General features: G+C 40.8%; 1 protein-coding gene across 3 annotated transcripts in view; it reads left to right on the top strand.

The window, feature by feature from the left end:
* phlpp2 (PH domain and leucine rich repeat protein phosphatase 2) overlaps positions 1–18,870 on the top strand; it is a 50,855-nt gene that overhangs the window by 13,270 nt on the left and 18,715 nt on the right. For all 3 annotated transcript variants that reach the window (XM_036586638.1, XM_036586637.1, XM_036586640.1), the window contains 3 exons: positions 12,084–12,274; positions 13,967–14,092; positions 18,678–18,832. In XM_036586638.1, coding sequence (XP_036442531.1) covers positions 12,084–12,274; positions 13,967–14,092; positions 18,678–18,832 — 472 coding nt within the window. The remainder of the gene's footprint in view (positions 1–12,083; positions 12,275–13,966; positions 14,093–18,677; positions 18,833–18,870) is intronic.

Raw genomic sequence — 18,870 nt, 5'->3', positions numbered from 1 at the left:
TTCATAACCGAATGTTTTAAAACAGAACAGTAGAATAAAAGCCTGGAGACGAGACGGGGTGTGTGGAGTCAGTACAGCTTAGAACATATCATTTCAGTGGATTATGGTACAGTTATGTTCCCTGACCAAAGGTACTGAGATGGACCGTTGAGGGTTCTACCCCAGTGACAAGAGGGGAACTGACCCAGTGACAGTTTTGTACCTTTTTTTCTGAGAGTGTGCAGAAAAGTGGAGGCCAAACTCCCAATTAATACCACTGATTTAGAAAGAAGTGTCAGATGAGCAGATGTCTACAAACGTTTGGACGAATAGTGTACATTTGTATCCCAGTGACTGAGAGAACCGTTTGTACAGAAAGCAAATCCTTCCTCTGTTCTTTTAAGAGAGTAGACTTTGGACAAAGTATGAGATGAAAGGAGAAGGAAAGGAGTAAACTTTAATAAATGCTGACTTAATAAAGTCTATGCTTTAGAAAAACACAAGCTTTGAGGTCCTAGATCACTGCTCTGGGGGGGGAGAGGGGAGTCAGGGTGGAGGGTCAGCAAGTCCAGCTGCAGCTCCTAGGGGAGAGAGATGTGAGTTCTGGCCCGGCTCCATTCGGCCTGGCTGGGTGTTCCTCTGGAGCTCTGACCCAATCCCACCCCATCCCGCCCCGCAATGAAATTCGGCTGGAGCCTCTGGCCGCCGCAGCAGCCCGTAGGAAATAAATCATCTTTGGGGCTGGCTTTGGCCAGTTAATGAGATATTGATCTGCCAGGAGCCTTAACTTAGAGGAGAAAATGAAAACTAAATAAAGGGTGTGTGTGTGTGTGTGTGTGTGTCTGTCTGTGACTGTGCTGTCAGGAAGGTTGGGGCTTAGAGGTGTTACTCTGGGACCAGACTGATACGTAAGAGAGGGGAGATCACAGCTGAGGCTCCCCTGTCTGGAGCAGATAACTGGAGACCGTTTATTATCAGAGGAGTAGAGACCCAAACGCCGAGGTTCTGTTTATGTATCAGAATCTCCACAGAACTGCACGATATGGACAAAATAGCATTGCAATCATTTTGTTACATATTACACCTGAGGATATGTTACGGATGCCTTGGTGAATCATAATGTGGCTTGGTTAAAGATGTATTCATAGGCTACGTTCACATTACCAGGTTGAAGTGCCACAAATACGATTTTTTGCCCTAATGTGACTCAGATCTGATCTTTTCAGGGCTGTGTGACACGCAAATCTGATCTTTTCAAATCAGACCTGAGCCGCTTTCATACGTGGTCCTAGATCGGATATGTAACTGATCCTTAATGTGACGCTCAGATTGGAATTCACGTGCTTTGTTTCCACTGCGCGTGACCATCACCAGTGAGGCTTGTAATGTGAACGTAGCCATAAAATATCAAAACACTCATCTTCTGGGATTGAGATTTGTCAGAATGCTAACAGCACATAGTGAAATAAATTATAATTGGTTAGAGGCTCATCTGCGTAACCCAGCCTTCTGCAATATCAGCGCTGCAAAGTCCAATATCACGTTAACAATTAACAAACAATATATCGTGAAGCTCTGATCTCCACTATATGTGATCCACGTAATTCATATTGCTGACCCGTTCTGTCCGTGTATAGCTTTTGGCTTATAAACGTTACCTGCATGACGCCGTTCTATAGTTTGCTTTCGGTTTGTCATGTGAGGAGCTTTGCCTCAGTCCTTGGTGATGTTTTATCTCTCACTGTAATTTGATTACAGTGATTTGGATTAGCTTCAGCTTTTGATCATCACGCTGTCCTGAGGACAGTGACTAACGTGAAGCAATTCGAACGAGGTCAGTCCTCATCGTGCAAGGGTCATTTATGTGGTTCAAGCCGTCTGACAGGAGGCCAAACGTTTATTGGATGTAAATGACTCAGACTCTTTCCCAGCCACAGCTTTATGAGAGATTTTTTGTTTGTATGTTGATGTCTGTCAGTGACCCTGTTTCATATTTGAACTGCCCATAGTCCCACTATTCGCTGCCAAGATCCCACTAGTCATAAATTACTTGTATGATGAAATATATTCAGTGAGATCTGAAGTTTGAAGGCTCGTTCTGCTTCTTGTTTCTTGAGTTAGTTTTCTTTTTCGCTTTTTTTAAACGAGTGGCACGGTGGCGCAGTGTGTAGTGCTGTCACCTGGGTTCAATTCCTGGCCAGGCAACCAGGGTCCATTCTGTGTGGAGTTTGCATGTTCTCAGGATCAGGCATAACATCATGACCACCTCCTTGTTTCTACCCTCATTGTCCATTTTATCAGCTCCACTTACTATATAGGTGCACTTTGTAGTTCTACAGTTACAGACTGTAGTCCATCTGTTTCTCTGCATACTTTGTTAGCCCCCTTTTACCCTGTTCTTCAGTGGTCAGGACCCCCATGGACCCTCACAGAGCAGGTACTATTTGGGTGTTGGATCATTCTCAGCACTGCAGTAACACTGACGTGGTGGTGGTGTGTTAGTGTGTGTTGTGCTGGTACGAGTGGATTAGACACAGCAGTGCTGCTGGAGTTTTTAAACACTGTGTCCACTCACTGTCCACTCTGTTAGACACTCCTACCTTGTCAGTCCACCTTGTAGATGTAAAGTCAGAGACGATAGCTCATCTGCTGCACAGTTTGTGTTGGTCATCCTCTAGTCCTTCATCAGTGGTCACAGGATGCTGTTGGCTGGATATTTTGGTTGGTGGACTATTCTCAGTCCAGCAGTGACACTGAGATGTTTAAAAACTCCAGCAGCACTGCTGTGTCTGATCCACTCAGACCAGCGCAACACACACTAACACACCACCACCACATCAGTGTCACTGCAGTGCTGAGAATGATCCACCACCCAAATAGTACCTGCTCTGTGAGGGTCCATGGGGGTCCTGACCACTGAAGAACAGGGTAAAAGGGGGCCAACAAAGTATGCAGAGAAACAGATGGACTACAGTCTGTAACTGTAGAACTACAAAGTGCACCTATATAGTAAGTGGAGCTGATAAAATGGTATATGTCTGTCTGTCTGCCCAGTGATGGACTGGTGACCTGTCCTGGGTGTTTCCTGCCTTCCGCCCAATGACAGCTGGGTTAGGCACCAGCTGCCCCCGCGACTCAGAAGGATAAGCGGCTTAGAAGATGTGTGTGTGTGTGTAGTTTTTCCATTCCACCTCATAGCCCTAATGGCTTCTCTCAGTTATGTGTCTCCGTGTTTTCCGTTTAAAAAGCGAGTCTAATGCACTTAAACTTTCATTTTCTTCTTTCTTCTTTTCCTATAAGAATGCTGTGCTTTTCCTGAAAATTCCATTAGCCGGGTTTCTCACAGCTGAAAACATTAGTGATGGAGGCTGATGTTTATTATTACCAGAACTGCTCTTTGCTTTTAGCCGAGTCCACGGCCTGCATTTCCGCCCCCACTGGCGCCCCCTGCAAGCGGGCTTAATCTTTGTGATCTTACGTAGCTTAAACCAACTTGACTGTTCATTTATAGGCAATACATGGGATATTCCTCTCTAACTGAGCTCTGCAGGAGTTGAGACAGGACAGACTTTTTGGTCTTTGATGGAACCTTTGTTTTATTCTAAATGGGTCAATGTTTCATACAATTAATATGATATGATTCAATAAGGGGTGCTAAGTCTTTACAGACCCCGCTCTCTGACTGAGAGAAAGTCAGACTAAAGGACTGTAGCCAAGTTTGCTGTCAACGAGAGGCTTGGAGTTTTGAGCCAGGGCCCAAAGGAATGGAGCAGGGAGCTGGTGGCGGTGGGGGATTCGGTTAGGAGATCCAGAGATATGTCAGCTGTCTTGCTGTCCCTGTGGTGTGGCAGACACTAGAGGAAGCTCCATATGGCTGAAGCAAAGGCAATTAGGCATGTCCAGTCACAGATTCTGCTGATGAGGGCTTACACCTGCAGCCTGAGGCAAGAGTTGGGCACAAGACTTTGGAAAAAATAGTGTAGGCTGAATACTGAGTACACTGTCCTAAATGGATTCATAAGAACTAACATATTCAGAATACATTTTCAATACATCTTGATAGGACAAATGGGGAAAATCTTTTTTTTTACTTAATTTAAACTGTTTCATGCTGTTACTGGTTGTTATTTTTCATGAAAATTCTTTCATTTAAACAAAATTAATAACTTCTTTTTTTTTCTCACTGCCTTCTTCAGCCCACTGCTGCTCCCAGTATCCCATCAGCAGAAGTCCAGTACAACACTGATGCTTCACTTAGTTATCACTTGCAAATAAGTCCACTACTAAGAAGATTATTAGTTTGATCATTCCTTAGAAGAGTTCAGTAACACTGAGATTAATAACTGATCATCACATTGATTTATCAGTCTACTCAGGCTTTAGTAGAGCTCAGTAACACTGAGATTAATAACTGATCACATTGATTTATCAGTCTACTCAGGCTTTAGCAGGAACTGCAGTGTTTGTGAAGAAGCCATTAAGTGAGGCCCTCTTTAGAGTTTAACAAGAATGTTCTAAAATAGTTCATAAACAAGCACTAATGGTGTTTCCTATGAATATTGTGTTTTTTATTATTTAGTGGGTAAGTATTCTAAAAGTATTCACCTAAAAATGTAACTTGGACTGAATACAGATACTTAATTTTTTGTATTCTGAATGCATATTTCCAATATTTGTATTCTGTTCCACCCCAATCATGCCCCAGCGTTTTTTCCCATGAATGCCAGACTATACTGGCCCCTTCTCTGCATCTTTAAATTAGGGATTATCAGTCCTATGGTAACACGAGATCAGCACTGATATAGCACTAATATGTCTGCAGGTGTTGATATATTTCTGATGTTATTGAGTATCTCTGACATTTAAGGTAGATGCCGACAAGTCAACCTTACTGTACTGTATTAAAATGGACATTTCCATTCTTTAAATTATTATTATTATTGTTATTTAATCACTGTGACATTCTTTATTTCTGCTTTGCGTATGTTTGAATCACCACTATATTGTATAGTTTCCTTTTTTGCAAATGGCAAGAATCAATAAAGAATATTTTCCTTTATCTCTTGGAAGATCTGCCTGCTGCAGCCCAGGCAATGAATATATCTAGGACATGTTGTCAAGGGCACTGATGAATGTCTGTCATCTGTCTTATCTCAGATAGTTCACCAGAGCCATGGCGGTCCAAGGAAAACAAGTGCATTGTATGTGGGATGTCCAATTTAGAAATGTATGTTGACGTTCTTTTGGATAGAATGGTGCAGGTTTAGATTTGACTGCCTTTTTGAACTTAATTTTGGTTCAGCCTGACTTTTGCCTTTGAGGTTTGTCTTGCTGCTGTTTTCAGAAATTTGAGCTAACATGCACTTCTGGTTCATCTCGTTTACTCTCATCATCATATCTTAGTTTGACAGATGGGGCAAAAATCTGTGAACACCTTTCAACAGGACAGTATGTGTTGCTTTGGCTCTTTAGACGAGCTCAGTGGGTTTGAAATGATACAGTGACTGTGAGGTTAAAGTGTAGGAAATCAGCTTTAATTCTAGGCTACATTCTATGTAAACTTATTTCTGGAAAAGTTGGTACATTTTGTAAAATGAAAACAATAATCTGTGATTTGTTAATTCTCTTGAACCTCTATTTAACTGACGGAAGTATATGTTTCTCTAAAATCCCAATATTCGCCTCTGCACCAATTGTACCTTCGCATATTTATACGTCACCCATGCCATGGATGTAGACAGAGAATACCATAAAAAGAAGAATACACCAGTAATGACATCAGGGTTTACCATAGGATGGAAGTCACTGGTAAGCTTCGAGAATATAAAGGCCAGGTTAGCAGCAGGAAGAATTCTGAATTGAATGGAATATTTGAAGAGTATATTTGTACCTTAAAGCCCTGAGTTTGCGTGTACAAGTACATCCTGTGAATAACTTTCCAGTGTCCCTAAATTACTGTTTTATTTTGCCTAAATTCTTCTATTTTAATAGACAGTCCTAATGTTTTGTTAGTGCTTACGTAAGTAATACCCTCACCAATCACAAGGCTGATGCAGCAAGTCCCGCCCACACATCTTGAACAGATCTGTATTCCTCCATGGTCTCTCTGTTTGAGTCAGAGAACCTTACTGGGCAAAAGCTAATGAGAAGCAAAAGCTAACCTAGCAAGCACACCTAAGCTATCAAGCTAGCTCGTTTGTCTGTTCCTTTGCCAATCCGTTCATTTGTTTGTCCATTCGTTCACGCAGGAATGCCCTGGATCCAGCAGTAAAATGAATCAGAATCTTCTTTAAGAAGTTGTCATGTAAAAGCTTGATAATGTTTTTAATGAGTGGACACAGTGGGGTCTGCATCACCACCTGTATATCGAAGAAAACCTTGTAGCTCCAAAATGGTAACTTTACAAGAGAAAAAAAAACCTACTGTACTTTTAATGTAAGTCAATGGAACCAGACTTTTTTCCAATCATTTTAGGTCATTTCTTTTAGTCCATTCATCATGAAATTTACATACAATGTAAAGGGTAACAGGTATATTCAAATTATGTCAAAACTGGAAAAAAATGGAGAAACAAGGTTTTCTTCCAACAGCAGCGATATGTAGAGCCCGTTTCACTCATTCATCCCTGCTTCACTTGCAGTGTTGTTTTTTTTGTTCTGCTTTAGTGGCATAGCAGGCTGGGAGTGTTGGACTGTGGGGTGTCAATTGCACAGGCTCATCAGAATATTGACCACACCCAGACAGTTCTCAGATAGGTCTGGTCCAGGGGTGTCTCTAAAAGGGCCATATTAAAAAATCTCAACAAATCTGTGGGCCTGAGTTTTTAAACCTACCTATTTGCTTGAACTGGACACCTGGCATTTTTTCTTAGCTGCAAGTTCATTAATACTGTTAATACAGTTAGTGTGTTTGGTGATATGACTTGTGTGGAACTGTGTAGAACTGAAGTGTAACCTCTGTCCCATAGATTGTTGTTGGGGTAGGAGAGTTGGAGCACACATTATGTTGCAGTGCATGCTGGGGACTGTAGTGCAGTGCATCGTGAAATGAGATAATATTAATAATTTTAATTTAAACTTAAAATGAGATAATAATAATTTTGCGGGCCAGATGGGATTGTGTCATGGGCCTTTAAGCAGGTTTTATCATACTTGTATCTGTTTTTTTTAATTAAAAATCTGCTATATGTTTCATATAACAACCAATTTTACATTGTTCCCTGGGACTTTAAGCATTTCAATTGCTCATCACAAGGGAGGAATAGTAGGCATGCTGATATTTTGCCACTGTTTTGTTTCAGACCTGATGTGCTGAAGTAGAGCTGAAACAACCAAAGTCATATCACTGTCCAGTTACTTATTACAACAACTGACTTTGCACCATGCTTTTGAGACTGTGCATATAATAATATTAATTGATTAGTCCATTTTTCATGGTCTGTGTTAGGAGTTTTTTTGGTCGTGCTGGAGTTTGACTCCTTTCGGGTGATCTTGGACTGTCTCCAACCTTCTCGCCCACACTTTACAATTTAAAACAAGGCTGGACTGACGTGTACTCTTAACCAAGGTCCTTAGAAGGTTGTGCGTGTGTGTGGGGTGAGGTTGTATGGTATCAGTGATTTGAAGGTGTTGCGTGAACTGTTGTAGATTCACTGACTGAGAATCAAATGATGGCAGACGGCATGTGTGACCATATACATGTGCTGACATGGCTGTTTCTGCCTTAACTGAGAATAGCATCCCTACGTTATTGTTTGATGATGTATGTGTGTAAGCATATTTTTGCTATTAAGGAGGTTCAATATGAAGACATTTTCCCAAAACAGGTTTCCCAACTCTGAGGTTTACAGGCTAGTTGTGAACACACTAAATGCACATGCAGAACAGTAGTGGTACCTTTGGAAAAGGCTGTGATAAACAAGTACAATGATTTTTTAAAACATTTGCAGGAAGAAAATGGAATAAAAGGAAAGTGGTAAAGTTACTATACACTAGTAGTTGTTTACAGGTTTTCCATAATTGGTCTAAATCCGTCTTTTTGATAATGTGCAGAAAGAAAAGCATATTGTGATTCTCTTGTTGTTGTCCGTCACTCAGTTCCCTGCTGAGCTCCATAGATCTGAGTTTGACAGGTCAAGCCCTTAGCCCCTCAGGGTGACCGAGAGACCCTCCTCCGAAGTTGTATTCTGCATATTCGTCCCCTAAGCTGGAGCTCTTGAACTCAGGGAGTGGGAAAGCCCAGCAATCAGACACTCTTATCGATCTCAGCCCTAACCACAGCGCACTGTCACTGCCACTTGTTCCTTATCAGCTTTCCAAACAAAAGACACTCAGCTGGGCTCCTTTAGATTTGTAGGAACAACAGTGCAGGCAACACACTGTGCCAAATCTCCATAGAGAGACACCGGTTCTGATCCACTCTCACATCAGACCAGCACACATAAAAAGAAGCTGCAAGGGAAGTAAAAGTTGTTCGTCCTTTGTGTTTTGTTTGACCAGCCATTAACCTGAGTGTGTTTGAGCCCTGGCAGAGTTTGGAGCTGTGGGTGTCTGACGTGTCCTTCAGAGGTGCCGTATCGAGGCCACGGCCGACGCTGGCTAAATAATCAGATTGAAAAAGGCAAGTTTAATGTAGCAAAAGCCCGGCTCATTCATCAACCTGACTGCAACTGGGGAGGATGAGCTCAGGGAGCAGAGCAGCAGCCAAGTCCTCTGAGCTGTGTGGGTGTGTGGCTGTGGGAGGAAGCGTTTCAGTGTTTATGCTGATAGCTATCTGTTCCTGTCTCACGTTTGCTTCATGTGACGTTCTCTCAGTCTTTAAAGACGGATGGCTCCTAACGGCTCATTCACTCTCTCATTCATTCATTCGAGAGAGAATGACTCTGTTGTTAGAATAATAGGGAATTTATTACAAACAGTTGAGGTGCAGCAACATTGCATTGTTCGGTCATGTAAGTTATTAAGGCCTATGACGGCTCAGTGGTGTGTATTTATGTGAGTGTGTGTGTCAGACAGTATGAAAAAGGGGTTTGACACGGCTGTATCTGTTTCTGTGTAACCTCAGTGACCTTATAGATTGCATGAGTCTCACTGGGAGAGAAGTCTATGTGACATCATTTGTTGGCAGCCCCATTGTCCTTCGGTCTGCACCTCCTACAGAGAGCGCCTGCAATATACTCTGCATATGGCCCTAATTAGCACATGTGGCTGTGTGAGCATCATATTGTGACAGCTGCTTCTTGGAAGGGGCTCTGTGCTAAGAAGATCTCTATCAGCTACACCTATTGTGTGTTTGTGTGTGTGCACATGCTACATATTGGTTTTAAGAAATGAGAAAAGATGAAAGAAAAGAAAGGCGCTCATTCAAATCAGCTGCCAGAAGAGTTTCGCCACATGCACGTTCCTGTTGGCAGCGGTTAAAATGTTCTCGGTCTCAGTGTGTAGAGCAGGAGCTTTTTGTGGGTTTTCTGCCTTTATGTAAAATATGCACGAGGCTTCCTCTTCTCGTTGGATACACCGTGTTTTTTTTTTCCGAGTGAAAACACAGTTCTGGTTGGTACGCAGTTATTATTGTTTTGTTTAATCAGACTTATGTGTGAGCTATTAATGTGTTTGCTTGTTTAGAAAGTTAGTTTGTGACCAAAATGTAATAAAAATGTAATAAAAATCCCAGAATTTTTGGCTTTGATAGATCACCTTTTTTATATATCAACTAATTGCAACAACAGCATCCAGAAGGCGCATTATTAACAGAAAGGGCTGAATAAAATGGCATTTTACATCTGCCTTAAAGGGTTAATGAATGGATATTCGGTTAAAGGTGCTAAAGATTGCACTTCTTTGGTATTTTAAATTGTTTTTTGATGTCTACATAGAAGATATATGACTTTATGGGGTTATGAAAAATGCCCAAATGTGGTTTTACACACCCATTTACAACCGTCTGATTTTGGCCTTAGAATGAAACTAACCGTTTTCCCTTTGTTGGTGCACTCAGAAATAATTTGATGAGCTCTGCTCTGATTTGCTGGTTTACAGTGAGGCATGCAGGTGTTGAAATAGACACAGGCAGGAAAATAAAGTAAACCTCAATGTAAATAAGCTCGGTTGTCATACTATTTAGTTAGCTATGCTGGTTACTTAGAGCCTGCTATCAGCTAATGTTACCTATAATAGCAAGTTGCTTTCCATCTCAACAACAACACAGAGTAAATTAAAGTTATTATAGTAGTTATAAAGTTGTAAATTTAAGACCATCAAAAAGTGGATACAATTACACAGCACTGGTAGCTACTTACAGGTTGCTGCTGGGGTTGTGATGCTAATAATGTTGGAACTACCCCTCTCTTCAGTCTCTTCAGTGTCAAACGCAGAGTGAAGCCTTCGTGATATTGTCCAGGGTTTGAGGAACTGTCTGGAGTGAAATGTGCAGAGCAAACCATCAACTTTGAATTGAAGTTGTTTGGGATCCCGATAATGTGGGAGCTGAACTTGTCTTCCTATTTGCCAGCCTGTTTTACACATTTTCTGTTCCACCTTAAATGGTGCCACAGTGTTGTACATTTTGGTGGCTGTACAAGCTGAAGCATTTAAGGTGGAATGGAGCATCGATTAAGAATCTGGCGAATAGGAAGCCAACTTAAGCCTTGTTTAAGGATGGACATCAACGATGCCCGTTGACAGTTTGGTTCCTTGGAAAGAGTGAGCTTCCATTTCTGCACATAGCCCGCCATTTTCTTTCTTGCGCTGCGTTGTCATTGTATGTAAATTTTGGGGGTGTAAGTGTTAATGAGTCAAGACTGTTATGCAGCAGTTTAGGATGTTTTACTGCCGTTCTTTTTGCAAATACGGGATTTGTAGTGGAAGGAGGTGATAACAGTGTTTGAGGTTCACTGTATGTCAGTTCTATGTACTGAACTCTCCTTATTCAACTGTGCCAACGTAAATACAGTTTTCCATTCTATGGCCCTTTTAACCACAGGAAAGAAGGTAGAAAGCAGGGCTTCTGCTGATATTAATGTATTGTAGATCTTTTTCATCTTCCTCATACAGTATTTAAGCCAGTGCACTTGTGCTAGCAAGTTAAAAAAATCTGTAGCACAAATAAAATGTTATCAGCTATAGATATTACATTTGAAAACATGTTTCTTATTGAAAATTAGCCAAAGGAATTCTTTTTGTTGCTGTCAGATAAGGCTTGAATAACAGAAGCTGATGAACTAATGAGCTAACACCAAAAGTACAACCAGCTGGTGCAGTGGTAGATGGTGACGAGTCATTGGCTTCGAAATGTGCCAACGTTTTAGTTTTTCCAGGTTTTTTCAGGCTACAAGCTTAAACTTGGTCAGACCTGGAACTAATTGCATCCAATTTTGTTGAAATGTGCCTACTGTAACATTAACTTTAGCACCGCAGTAGCTAAGTGACAATGTCTTTCTAGAACTCAGAGTATTTAAAAAATAATAATAATAAAAAAAAGTAAAAAAAAACAGTCTGGCTGTTCATATCATGAAATATGAGGATCCCTTGATGTCATTCTGTGGTTTAACAGGTATAACAAAAAAAAAGAGTGGATGACAAAAAGCGAAAAACCTGATTTTTGATCATGATGCATGTGTGTTAATTGCAAATGCAACATATATATGATCAACATGTTTCAGTAATTCTAGCCAGATTCTTAATTTTGGCCCCAAAAGGATTGGCTTGGTGGTCCGAGTGGCCAGTGCAAATTTTTGTATTTATATTTGTCTACCTACACTGTTAGAAATAAAGGTTCTGTTCAGGTACATTTTTCATTCATCAAGGTACAAACAATGTAAACGTTCCCTCAAAGGTACAACAGTGGTTTTAAGGTCTGATTGTGAACCTTAAATAAGTGTTTCCAGGTGAAAAGTTCGTATTTGTACCTTTTCATACCCGAATGTTTTAAAACAGAACAGTAAAATAAAAGCCTGGAGACGAGACGGGGTGTGTGGAGTCAGCACAGCTTAGAACATATCATTTCAGTGGATTATGGTTCAGTTATGTTCCCTGATTAAAGGTGCCGAGATGTACTCTTGAGGGTGATTTCTGAAGGTGTACCCCTGTGTGTGTTTGTGTCTGCAGAGCGTCCAGTGAACGCAGACCAGCAAGAGCGGACTCTACTGAAGGGTGTCTTCAGTGTGCGAAAGGGCAAGACGCAACTTCACAAATGGGCGGAGCGGCAGGTCATCCTATGTGGCACGTGCCTGATCGTGGCCTCCGTCAAAGACAGCCTGACGGGCAAGATGCACATCCTACCCCTGGTCGGAGGGAAGGTAAGTGGGGGTGGTCTTAGACACCCACGCTCAACCCTGTCACCCTCCTCTTTCCCTGAGGACAGAGTCACAGCTGGAGTGTACAAACACAGCTGTGGATGACAAGAAAGGGGAGCTGGAGAAGAAATGCTAGAGCACAGAGGGACTCGCATGGCTACATTTACATTAGTTATGCAGTGTTTGCCCTAGAAATTTTTAGTAGTGGGTGACACTGGTGGTTGGGGGTGGGGAGGGTGAAGAGTGTAACACTAGCCTATCCTACATGTCTTTCCTAGGGCTACAAGTTGAAATATATCAACTTTTTACCGAGAAACTTCTAGCGTGCTGCTTGAAAGCGGTAAAAATAGAATCGAAGCACATGTGACTGTAGATGCATATGGCTGGTACAAAAGGCTTCACTGATTAACATAGACGCATTAGCAGTCAAACGCCATGGACAACAGTTAATGTCTTGCTGCTGAGAGTGCTGTGTCCCTTGCTGTTTGCTAAGGAAACTGTTGATGGTTTTTAGTGGGTGGATAATTAAGGTAACCGAGATGCTCACCCACTTATTTCTATAGTAAGAGAAACACAACTGTGAGTCTGCTTGAGTAGATTAAAATAATTTTCAAGGCACAAAGGGGACCCTAACTGCATCTCAGGTACAGAGAACACCATTCCATCACCACGTTTTTATAACACCTTACAAATTGCTTTTGGAACTTTACTCATAATGTCGGACTCTCTCACTTTCTCTCTCCCACACGAACACAAACACACCCTACACTGTTAGAAATAAAGGTTCTGTGCAGGTACATTTTTCGTTTATCAAGGTGCAAACAATGCAAGTGTTCCCTCAAAGGTACAACAGTGGTTCTAAGGTCCAGTTGTGAACCCTAACCTCTTATTGACCAGGGTATGTTTTGGTTTGTCCATCTGAACTTACGTGACCAAATCGTAAGTCAAATTATTCAGTAACTACATGAAATGAATGTAAATTTTTATTTTATTTATTTAATTATTTATTTTAAAAGCTCCCCTCAAATTAACAGAACATGTGTTTTATGATACACATATTGCTATATGCTTACAATTTACTGCTGAAAGCCAAATGTTAGACGCTATTTGTATTATTTTATAAAAATAATTTTTACAGAGCAGATCACTGAAGAGACGCCATCTGTTTATAGTTTATAGCCCAGATTTGTGGAAAAATGGGTCGACTTTCAGTAGAAAAAAGTTCAGCTTCTTTTATTATAAGGGTTTAAAATTACATCACCCATCTATTTGACTGGAAAGAAGACAGTTACAGCTCTCATACGACCCCCGCCTTTTGAATGTAGCTTATGAAATATGAAAGTTATGAAGAATATGACGAAGTGCGTTTTGGAGCCACCGGTGGTCTCAAGGAGTTGAAAAAGTTAAACAAGTTTTTCCCAAGTGAAAAGTACATATTTGAACATTTTCATAACCGAATGTTTTAAAACAGAACAGTAAAATAAAAGGCTGGAGACGAGACGGGGTGTGTGGAGAGTGTACAGCTTAGAACATATCATTTCAGTGGATTATGGTTCAGTTATGTTCCCTGACTAAAGGTACTGAGATGGACCCTTGAGGGTTCCACCCCAGTGATAAGAGGGGCACTGCCCCAGTGACAGTTTCATACCTTTTTTTCTGATAGTGTAACTTTTTTTAAATCAATTCTGTCTCCAGGTAGAAGAGGTGAAGAGGAGGCAGCACTGTCTGATGTTCAGCTCTGCCGGCCCCCAGGCCCAGACTTACTACGTAAACTTCGATACGCTGGCCGAATACCAGCACTGGCATCGGCAGGCTTCCAAAGTGAGTCGATGGGGTTTTATCTAACCAAGCACCGCATTAAGCTTTCATTAGAGAGCTCAAAGCTTGCTGGGTAAATGACTAACTGTTCCTTACTCCTGATTGTCTATTGTATTTAGTCCCAATTCTCCTGTCATGAAATGAGTGTGCGTGTGTTGTACTCAGTGTACCACGGAGATGCACCCTTTACCAACCACCTGCAGAGCACAGCTTTGCTGAAACAGCAGCCTGTGTTTACGTATGATGGAAGCAGACATAATCTTTTCCCTGTTTTTTTTTTTTACCACGGCTTCACATGTGAAACTTTCTTACAGGCATTTGCGATTTCTGTGAAACTTGACACAAATCAGTCAGTTTCGCATACCAGATAAAACACTAGTCAACCAAATTAACAGCTAATATTTCTTTAATACATTATATCGCTGTCACTTTATAAAATCATCTGTGATGTTTTTAAGTTTGCGTATTTGCAGCATTTTGTCATCTTTGTATAACTTTTCCAGCTGTCACTGTTTTTTCTCTATATCTATATATCTATCTTGTATTTATCTAACTATGTGCATCTATATATGATACATTTTTTCTGTTCTCTGTATGTTCTTTGAAAATTGGTGTTTAATTAGCTGCTGTGGTTGTACCTGACGCCTCGCTCATCCTGTCTAGAAGCACTACAAGTTATCAAGGAGAACATTTCAGCCTCCCTTTGTGTAGAATCTCCATGCTCCGTAAAATTAGGTGCCATCAAGAGAAGAGTAAACAGTTATTTAACAAGGTACATCCAGTTCCAAAAAAGTTAGGACAGTAGGCAAAATGCTAGTAAAAAGAGAAAGCAGTGATTTTATGAATCTACTTTAAGCTGTATTTGAAAAAAAGGAACAAAGACAAGATATTTAATGTTTTATCAACTTCATTGTTTTTTTGTAAATATACGCTTATTCTGAAAACCTGTAAAACTTTCCAAAAAAGTTGTGACAAGGGCAATCTAAGATTAGGAACATTGTGAAATGTTCAGAAAACCTATTAAGTTATCCATTATCCATTTATGCTTGTAAATAGAAAATCCAGGAAAGGTCTGTTCCTTTATGAGCAAGAACGGTCGAGGCTTTGCCAAAAATACACCAGTAAAAAATCCAGCAGTTAAAAAATAACATTTCTCAGCCAGAGACTGCAGTGATTTTATGTACTTCATTCCCTGCAGTGCATAATGTCATCAGAAGATACAGGGAATCTGGAGAAATCTCCATGCATGAAGTTAAAGGTTGAAAATCACAAATGAGTGCCTGTGACCTTCAACCCCTCAGACAGCACTGCGTTAAAAACCAGCATGTTTCTGTGAAGGATATCACTACATGGGCTTAAGTATACTTTGACAAACCACTGTCAATAAACACTGTGCGTTGCTGCATCCACAAATGTCAGTTAGGACTGTACTATGCACAGTGGACATCATATGTCAACAGTGTCCAGAAACGCTGCCGACTTCTCTGGGCTCATGCTCCTCTGAAATGGACTGATGCATCCTGGAAAAGAGTATTATGGTCTGACGAGTCAACCTTTCAGATTGTTTATGGAAATGATGGATATCAGGTTCTCTGGGCCAAAGAAGAAAAGGACCATCCAGATTGTTAACTAGCATCAAGTTCAAAGGCCAGGGTCTGTCATGGTATGGGGGGGGGTATTAGCAGTATCTGTGAGAGACATCTCTACTTATTTCAACATGACAACACCAAGCCATATTTCGCATGTGTTACAACAGTATGGCTGCGTAATCAGTAAGGATGCTAGACTTGTCTTCATGTGGACTAAACCCATCTCCCTTTGAAAAAGTGTGTGTTAATAAGCGCAAAGTTTGACAACAAAGGCTCTGTACAGTTGAACAGCTGAAGACTCGAATAACAGAAGAATGGCAAAAATTTCACTTCTAAAACAATCAGTGTCTCTAGGCCCAAAACAACTATTAAGTGTTGTTAAAAGAAAGATTGTGTAATACGGTGGTAAACATGCTGTGTCCCAACTTTTTTGGAACGTATCAAATTTGGAGTGAGGGTGCATTTAATCCAGCTGACTACAGAAAAAAATTTAGCTTTTTCTGGTCGTTGCTTGTGCAAATAACAAAATGAAAAACTATCAACCTACCATTAAGTTTATCAGGAGGATCTTCTTTTCAGTGCATCGTGATCACATGATGAGTTATTGCTGTTTTGGTTGGCTGTTCCATGAAACCAAGTTCAGTCACTTGCAACTATTGCAGCTGAGTTTCAAAAGAGTAGCAGAACGCTTTACGTTATGCAGCTGAATTTTGTTTGCATGCAAGTTTCCCGATGTAAAGCCAGCCTTAGTCATATGAATGTCTCTTTTTCTCCTCTTGCCCTCTCTGCCAGCTTCTTCCTTACTGGCCTCTAATCATCTAATTAACGTGCTTCCCCTGTGTAGACCCCAGCTGACTGTGAATACCTCCATCCAGGCAACGATCACTTGTACACAATGAGGGAGTAGGTAAAAAAAACACAGAAGAATGAAAATCCAATTAGTCAGCGTTGGCTTAGGAGGGAGGCCTGTGTGAGGTGAAGAGTTGATTACCATGATGACATGGTGTGAGAGAGAGGGAGAGAGAGGGAGCGAGAGAGGAAAGGAGAGATGTTGACGGGCTTCCAGTTTCAGTGCGTTTTTGAGATCTTTTCTGGCGAGACTAAATTCAGTTAGTGCTGTGTGTGTGAGCATGTGTGTTCGCTCATGCGTGCCTGTGTGCTGTCTCTGAGTGTGCGTTTGTGTGTGTGGAGGCTGTGCATGGTGGGCTTAGTGACTAATGTGCATTGTGGCAGTCTTTGTGATGTGGGGGGAGCAAAAGGCTGGTTTATAAAGGCACTCTTTCAGTGCAACAGAGAGGCGAGACTGCCTGACTGCCAGATAGCATCAACAGTCAGTGGAGCCACTACCACATAAGCTCTCTCTCCCTCTCTTTGTTTCTCTTTCTCTCCTTTACTCTCTTTCTCTCTTACTCTCTCTCATTAAAATAGAGTGTGTTCTGATACTATTCATGTGACTGGTTATCATATTGTAACAAGAAAGTTGTTCACTGAGTCTATGGAAAATGTGATCCGAATTTTGGGCAGACAAGATGATGATATGTTATCATTATCATTTGTAGTTTTAGAACACAACCCATTAAACTGTTAACTTATTAAACTATTTTAGTATCATTATATCAATGAGTGTGTTTACATGCACTTAATAATCAGATAACTGCAGAAAATCACATTTTGTCAGTAATCCGATCAACACGTTTACATGCTCTTCAGTAATCAGATAATGGGGAAACTCCAGGTCTACATGAGTCAGACAGTAATCAGATTTCTGCTATGCAACCAGCCAATAAACTCACAGAAGAAGACGTGATGTAAACGTAAAGTAAAACTCAAACCTTAAGCCGGATAACTGCAGAAATAATAATAATAATAATAGTAATAACAATAGTCTATATTTAAATAGGGGTTCTCCAAATTTTGTCCCCAGTTTAGTGATTACTAATTCCACCTGCTTGCTAGGTCTCCCCCATCACACACTGCCACCAAGCTGGGAGAGTGAAAGCTACCACGTGCTTCATCCGAGTCACGTGAAGCTCCATCACGTCTTCTCGAACTACCGTTAATGTTATTGGACAGCTGTACAGTCTCGGGAGAATGCTAATAGCCAATTCTGTTACTTCAGCTTACAGACTCCCTCATTGGCTAGCATCTTGCTGAGTGATGAGGAGAGAGGGAGGGTTATTCTGTCTTGGACGCCCGGCCACAGATGAGTGCCAGGAATTGAATTCTCGATCACCCAGTACAGGGCCAACACTCATAAAGCTGTGCAGCTCTGGGTCTGTTTTGTCCCTTACAAAAACTGAATATCTACGGCAAACCGTTTTAGCTTTTAATCCTTTTTTTATTGATATCAGAAATTCAATTTACACGTGAAAATTTAATTCTTACTAGTTAAAACTGAATTTTCACATGTAGAAATTTAATTCTTGATATCAAGAATTAAATTTTTAGTTTCTATGTGTGAAAATTACATTTTTAAAAGTAAAATTGTACTTTTTACTATTCAAAATTAAATTTTTACTAGTGATAATTTATGAGTTTCCCCATTCATTTTATTGGGGGAAACATTTTTACTAGTAAGAATTTTGCCATAAATATCTTGTTTATTTTTTTTGTTTATTGTTTATTTCAGCATTATGATATTTTTTCCATATTGCTCACTATTATTCAGAACGACCCGAGCTGTCCATCCCGTACCCAATATTTAAATCTTCTTGGTACACTGTCCTGAGCTACATCTATACTATATCTGTGCCTTAAACAGATCATGGGCTGCATGTTGTATTTTTATTTTTTCATTTTTATTTTCTCTTTCTATATCAAAACATTCTACAGGTGTTCTGAGTCGATCAAAAATTCAGAACAATCTCCTAAATGCACCTTGATGTTATGTGCCCATGCTATTATTTCTGCACCATAGCAACAGCACAGGAAATTCAACCCACTGTTTTTGTGGGTAATGTGGTTTTTACCATGATACCGTTGCATGTGTTTGTGTGTAGGTCGTCTCTCAGACCATCAGCCTGGTGGACCTGTCTTGCTACAGTCTGGAGGAGGTGCCTGAATACCTTTTCTACAGCCAAGACGTCACACATCTCAACCTGCGGCACAACTTCATGAGTCTGGAGGGTCCTGGAGGACTCTGCAACTTTGACCGGTAGGAGTTATCTCACCAGAAATAAAGACCTGTGTTCT

This window comes from Colossoma macropomum, unplaced genomic scaffold, assembly GCF_904425465.1.
Source record: "Colossoma macropomum unplaced genomic scaffold, Colossoma_macropomum, whole genome shotgun sequence".
Taxonomy (NCBI): Eukaryota; Metazoa; Chordata; class Actinopteri; order Characiformes; family Serrasalmidae; genus Colossoma; species Colossoma macropomum.
The sequence above is the reverse complement of the archived record's forward strand: the minus strand, read 5'-3'. Positions and strand labels throughout refer to the sequence as shown.